Genomic DNA, 6,613 nt, shown 5'->3' with positions numbered 1-6,613 from the left:
CAGGCCAGGGGGATTTTGTACCCTCTGTCCCTCCATCTTGGCAGCCCTGCTGATCAGTGGGCCAGACTTCTTCGATTTGCACGTGCAACCAGAAAGGAAGGCTATGAAGGAACTCCATGCTGTTGCTTATACCAGGGTACCCAACCTTTTGGAGCCCCTGGGCACATTTGGAATTCTCATACAGCATGGTGGGTGCTGCAACAGAATGGCTGCCACAAAATGGCTGCTGTAGGAGGTGAAGCCAGCTGCAAAAGTGTGGATCCTTGTGCTGTGGTGGCAGCTGCTGGCAAAGCAACATTTTTAAAAAATTGGCACAGCCAATCAAATCTCCAGCAGTCAATCAGATGCCTTGCTGGGCACAAGCCCTACCTGGCCCTGCCCACTTCCTAAAAACATTTGGTGGGAGCCAGAACAGATGTCTGCAGGTGCCATGACACCCACGGGGACCTGCGGCTTTTACTAAAATTTTAGATCATGCGCTGAGAAAGTGCACTTACCAATATATGCACGTATATTTTCTTGAGCTTATCTTTAGCGTGGGTTCAGTAGAGGAAGAGTGGGCAACGCCAGCAAAGGCATTCCTAAACCGATCTATACCTTTCTGAGTCCACTGAAGTCAATGGGATTTGTAGAGTAAAACTTTGTCTTGGCAGCACTGTTATTTCTCATTTGTATTTTTCCGAAATTGGCTGGTATATTATTGAGGGATAGGGAGGATACATTTTAGTACATATAGCAGACCAACATGTACAATAGATCCCGTTGCCCAAAACTGTAATTCACCAAGCCAAATGCAGGCCACCGGCAGGGTAGTATAGACTATGAGGTGCTTGACAAGCCATTCGATGTCAGCAGCAATATCAAGAAGATTTTTTTTTCAAGCTCCCAGAAGACGGCCATACGTGGCCAGCTGCGTTTGACTTGGAGAACGACAATTGCGCAGGCCTATAGGAGATGAGTCTTTGGAAGAGAAGGAGATGATGCTATCTTCTGGGAGGACGTAGAGTCAACGGGGCCATCTCCTTAGGTAAGAACAGCATCCTTATTAGGGCTCACTATTAACATGCCAGTTCCCTTCCCAGTGCCAAGCCGAGCACAGCTAGCGAGGGTTAGTGCTGGGATCCCTGACGGCTTAACCATTACACAAATCGGAGTTACAGCAACTGCGGTGGTAGCTTGTCCTGAAGGGATTGTCTCTTTGCTCGGTCTTGTTGCAGAGCTCAGCATAGAGGCCACAACTGTATCTTGAGAACATCAAAAAATCACCTGGAAGGAGAAAAGAAGAGAGAAGAAGAGTAAGATGTAAACTCTGCTCCAGCTTAGGGGGTGATGTGGGAGGTCCTTCATGTGTGTGTGTGTGTGGGGGGGGGTCTCTCTGGATACCCAGAGGTTCTGAGGCTGGTTTAGGTATCACTCCCATACACTTATCGCCTACTTGATGATGAGTAAGGAAACATGCATCTGTTGGAGAACTTTGTGTGCTGCTCGGGACGCATGGTTTTAAACAAGGAGAGATCATGGGATGAGGTGAAACCATCAAACTACATAGAATAAGAGAAGAAGAAGAGATTGGATTTATACCCCGCCCTTCACTACCCAAAGGAGTCTCAGAGCAGCTTACAAACTCCTTTCCATTTCCCTCCCCACAACAGACATCCTGTGAGGTAGGTGGGGGGGGGGTGAGAGAGCTCTGACCAAAACGGCTCTTTTTCAAGGACAGCTCTTATCAGAGCTACGGCTTGCCCAAGGTCATCCAGCAGGTGCAAGTGGAGGAGCAGGGACTCAAACCCGGTTCTCCCAGATTAGAGACTTAACCACTTAACCACTACACCAAACTGGCTCAGCCATACAACCCTGATATGATTAATACATTTAGTGTAGATAGTCATAAATACTTCATAAGCAGTTTTAGCAGTGTTCAAGTGCCTGTGACAAGTGTCTTGAAAGACTTCCCAAGGTTTTACATTTTTAAGTCCTGTTCCTTAAAGTCCCATTCCATAATCAATTCATGTCCATATTCTACACGGGCAGGCTGGAGATCAGCCACATCACTAAATGAAGAGATAGGGAAGTTTGATCTCTCACAACCGAACAACATCTGCAAGTTATGACTTGACGCTGCAATCTGCAAAGGACAAGTCAACCCTGTGGAAACGGGTCTGGTAAGTTTATACATAAGGATGAGAAACTTGGGAAAAATAACAGATCGCTAATGAAGAGCATGGGAGTCCATCTATTCATTCTAGGTGTCTCTGAAGAAGTGGGCAGTGACTCACGAAAGCTCCTACCCTGCAGCAATTTGTTTTAGTTTTTAAGGTGCTACTGGACTCTTTACCACTGCTACAGACAGACTAGCACGGCTACCCATCTTGATCTAAAGAACCGTGCAACCCATGCAGAGTTACCAACTCTGTCGCAATCAGTGGGCTTAGAAGGGTGTGACTCTACTTAGGGCTGTACCCAGGGGTCCTTTCGTAGAAAAAGAGGTGCAGGAGCTCATTAGCATAACTTATATGCCACATCCCCTGACATCACTGGAAGTGTGTCAGAAGGCAACACCCACCACTCAGGCTCCACTGGACTGTTTTGGATTGCTAGCTATTGGGTGGGGGACGTGCAGATCTGTCCTCGCAGAGGAGGGAGCGCTTGTACCTGAATAAAACTTAGTCTTAAAGGTGCCACTGGACTGCTTTGGACCTGGGGGGCCAGGGGGGGAGCTCTGCAACTTACCTGGCGACTTCTTGCTCTGACTGAGGGCTGCTGGGAGCAGGGGGTGGGGCTTATTGCATGTGCCCCCCCTGGGCTCTTTACTGCTGGAGCTCCGCTCCTGTGCGCTCCTGCAGAAAATGACCCATGGCTGTACCGAATAGATCCGAAAATGTCTGGTGCAGCAGTAAACACCTGCATCCAACTATGCAGTTAAGACAACTTAAGGCCCTCTTACGTTTTCTTAAAGGGGGAGCAATTTCTGTCAACCCCCTCCTGCTGCAGGCCACTGAGCCACCTAGAGTCCCCCCCCCCAGGGTTTTAGCAGACTCTCAGGAGTAGCATAGATAATTTCTGTAGAAGGAGGGGGAAACTGAATCCCCTCTTAAGGGTATTTAAGCACCCCCCCCCCACAATGTCTTACATGCAATGAAGCATTTGTATAATGATGCTCATGGTGTGGGTGTAATAATAGGTTTTGGTATACAGAACTTACAATATAGAGTGATGGAAGGATTCTAAGAAGGCAGAGATGGAAGCAGGGAAGACAGGAAGGATCGATGGAGAGAGAGAGAGGCAGACCCTGGGAAAACCCTGGTGGATTTTCTTACCAGGGCCAGGAGCAGGAGGTTTGAAGTTGCAGGAAAGCTCTTCCCAGGACCGGCAGCAGCAGAGGCAGGAGCAGCCATGCCAGTGCCGGGCGCAGCTGATTGGAGCTGGGAGTTGGCTAGTGGAGGTGGATCCAGTAGCAAGCCCAGCCTGATCTCCAGCTGGCCATTGGATGTAGCCCGTGAGGGCATTTAGACAGCCCTGTTCACAGCAGTGGGAGTGGTACAGGTAGGGTAGGGAACGGGCCAGGCAAGACCTGACCCAAATAATATGAGCCAGTTTCAATCCACTTTCAGTGCACTGCACTTTCACTTTTGTCACTCGGTTTTCCCTATTGCTATGGGTCCCCCCCTTCGACATGTCTTTTGCTCCCTCTGGGACTACTAGAGAAAGCAAAACACATGGGGGGGGGGAAACCCCTGAAGCAATAGGGACAAATGAGTGACAAAAGTGACAGTGCAGAAGTGACATCGTGAACTGGCAAAATCCAGTTGGAAAGTGGATTGAAAGTGGATTATTGAGCCAGACGCTGAACTGCAGGTTGTGGAAGGTTGGTAGTTCAGCAGTTCGAGACCCGGGTGCCGCATGGCAAAGTGAGCTCCCATCTCTAGTTCCAGCTCCTGCCAACCTAGCAGTTCGAAAGCAAGAAATTGCAAGTAGATAAATAGGTACCACTTCGGTGGGAAGGTAACAGCATTCTGTGCACCTTAGTGTTTAGTCATGCCGGCCACATGAGCACGGAAACGTCTTCGGACAGCGCTGGCTCTTCAAGCAAGGGAACCTTTACCTTTTTACCTTTACTCTAATTTTGGAGAACCAGGTTTGATTCCCCATTCCTCCACTTGCAGCTGCTGGATGACCTTGGGCAGAGCTGTCCTTGAAAGAGCAGTTCTCGAAAGAGCTCTCTCAGCCCCACCTACCTCACAGGGTGTCTGTTGTGGGGAGGGGAAAGGATTTTCCAAGCCACTCTGAGACTCCAAGTGAAAAGTGGGATATAAATTCAATCTCTTCTCTTCAATCTCAATGGTCCTTTCCGCACTGGACTTTAAATCCTGTTTCAACCCTGTCTCCGAACTTACATTCTACACTACCCTCGAGTTCACCTCTGTTATTATCTCGGGGCATTTTTTGTTTCCACATTACACTGAGGTCACCCTGGTTTCGCCCCACACTTGTCCCGGGATAAACGGATGCTGTTATAACCAGGGAGAAATTGTGTCATGACTTGAACTCTGATAAAATTACGGATGAGGTCCGAGTGTGGAAAGGACCAATATGTAATGTTCCAACAGAGACGTTTCCAAAAATCCCAACTTCAGACGTAGAGATGTGATACATAGCAAATCGTTGCCTTCATAGGAGAATGACGTGCAGTTTCAGGGACACTTCCGTTCCTGTTAGCCCTGCTGAGTTCCCTCCCCAAACCCTGACCTTCCTGGGCTCCACCCACATATATCCAGGTATTTCCCAGCCCAGAGCCAGCAACCCTAATGCCCCTGGCTCCCCCTCCTGACAAACTCATCGACACTCGCTGATTTTCTACAGAACTCATGGCAGAGGAGAGGTACTAAGATCCAAAAACTGGATTAGCATCATCAATTCAAGTGCAAAGGAAGATTTCCTTCTCCAAACGTTTAATAATATTGGTGTGTATCCTACCTCAGGCTGGAGGATGTTCTTCAGTCCTCAGGAGACTTCTTCCAGCTTCAGTGACTCTTCGTTGGAGGAAGAACCACTTAAGCTGAAGAACCCTCCTTAGGCTAGAGAGGAAGGCTTCGGCTTTTGCTCGGCAGGCTGGTAGCAAGCGTGCCATTAAATATGATTATAGATCATAGTAATTATTTATACCACACTTGAATTATGAAGCACTTGACGTGGATCAAGAATGGGCAGGCACCGCTCAAAGGCTCACAACTCGTTTTTGAATGTTCTCCTTTCGGGTGAGAAACAAATTTTGGACGCTTGTGTGATCTTTTAAAGGTAACTCCAAGATCCTTGGTTAAGTGGAAGCAAACGGATCACACTTTGCAGATGGAGATCCGCATCCCAAACTCCACTCTACGGATGTGGAAGAATGAGTCACCCTTGCTCACTTTTCTTTCCAGCCTGTTCTTGGCAAATATTTGCTCCACTTTCGGTGATATTGGACTGTAGGAAGGGAGGAGGTGGACACCTACAACAATCAAACTGCAGTCTGTGAGCCTATCTAAAACAAAATGCTGGGAAGAAGGGGTCTTAAGACCTGGACATAGAACATTTGATTTTTCTTTCCCTGTTTTTAAAACAGTATATCCTCTTGCCTTATGAAGAGTCCTGACCAGCTCGAAAGCTTGCACAGCATTGTGTGTCGTTTGGGCTGTCTCCAATAGAAGTTACTAAATGGATTTTATGTCTTGTTCTGGATTTTGTGTAAGTCAACATGATGGTTTACAACTTTTTGGATGTGCTCAGGTCAAGCTTCATGTAACTCTTTTTTTTTTTTTTAAATCCCCGAAGGAATATTTTTATTTTTGCAATAAACTACAAAACTACAAAGAAAATATTAGGGAGGGAACTACATCTAAGGATAAGAACATAAGAGACATAAGAGGCACCAATGTTGGATCAGGCCAAAGGCCCATCCAGTCCAACACTCTGTGTCACACAGTGGCCAGAAATACCAGTGCCATCAGGAGGTCCACCAGTGGGGCCAGGACATTAAAAGCCCTCCCACTGTTGACCCCCCCAAGCACAAAGGATAAAGAATAGATAACCACACTATACTAAAAGGCAGAGATCTTATCCCTGTTAGTGTAAGTGTTAATACTATTAGTATCACAATATACTTGTAGAGTTCTTGTTTATCTCAGCTTCAATGTTTCTGTGTTAATATGTTAGTTGTTATGAGTGAACTTTCTGATCAGCTTCTTGTTCTTCGCTTCAAAAGGCTATTCATGTAACTCTTGAGGATTTCAGCTTTTATCTCCAGTGTTTGTTTTCTCTTTGTTTTTAATCAAGATTCTAGTCCTCACTGGCACAAATAATAATAAAAAGATCTAACAAGAATATCTGGGCAGTTGCTGCTGCTAAAGTAAAATCCAGAAGTTAATTTTTGCCATTTCAGATGAGCTCTTAGTCTCTCTCCAACCAAAGTCCATTGAGAACTGATATATACCTCTAGGTGGGTCTTGATGTTCTCCAGGAATTACAACATATCATATATATAGGATAGCACTAGTTGTAATTCCTGGAGAACTTCAAGACCCACCTGCAGATACCCAAGCGATGTACGTGGGGGCGGGGATGTTACATAGAGATA

The 6,613-nt window shown here is 46.7% G+C and overlaps 1 protein-coding gene across 1 annotated transcript in view; it reads right to left on the bottom strand.

The window, feature by feature from the left end:
• Positions 1-348: 348 nt before the first annotated feature.
• The window catches only part of LOC107118272 (lymphocyte antigen 6 complex locus protein G6c-like), a 27,320-nt gene continuing 21,055 nt past the window's right edge, over positions 349-6,613 (bottom strand). The window contains exon 3 of the mRNA XM_015420579.1: positions 349-1,266. Within this exon, the coding sequence (XP_015276065.1) occupies positions 1,133-1,266 (134 nt within the window). The 3' untranslated portion in view covers positions 349-1,132. The remainder of the gene's footprint in view (positions 1,267-6,613) is intronic.

Source organism: Gekko japonicus, unplaced genomic scaffold (genome assembly GCF_001447785.1).
Source record: "Gekko japonicus isolate JY-2015 unplaced genomic scaffold, Gekko_japonicus_V1.1 scaffold753, whole genome shotgun sequence".
NCBI classification, from domain to species: Eukaryota; Metazoa; Chordata; class Lepidosauria; order Squamata; family Gekkonidae; genus Gekko; species Gekko japonicus.
This window is presented reverse-complemented; position numbering and strand designations above follow the sequence as displayed.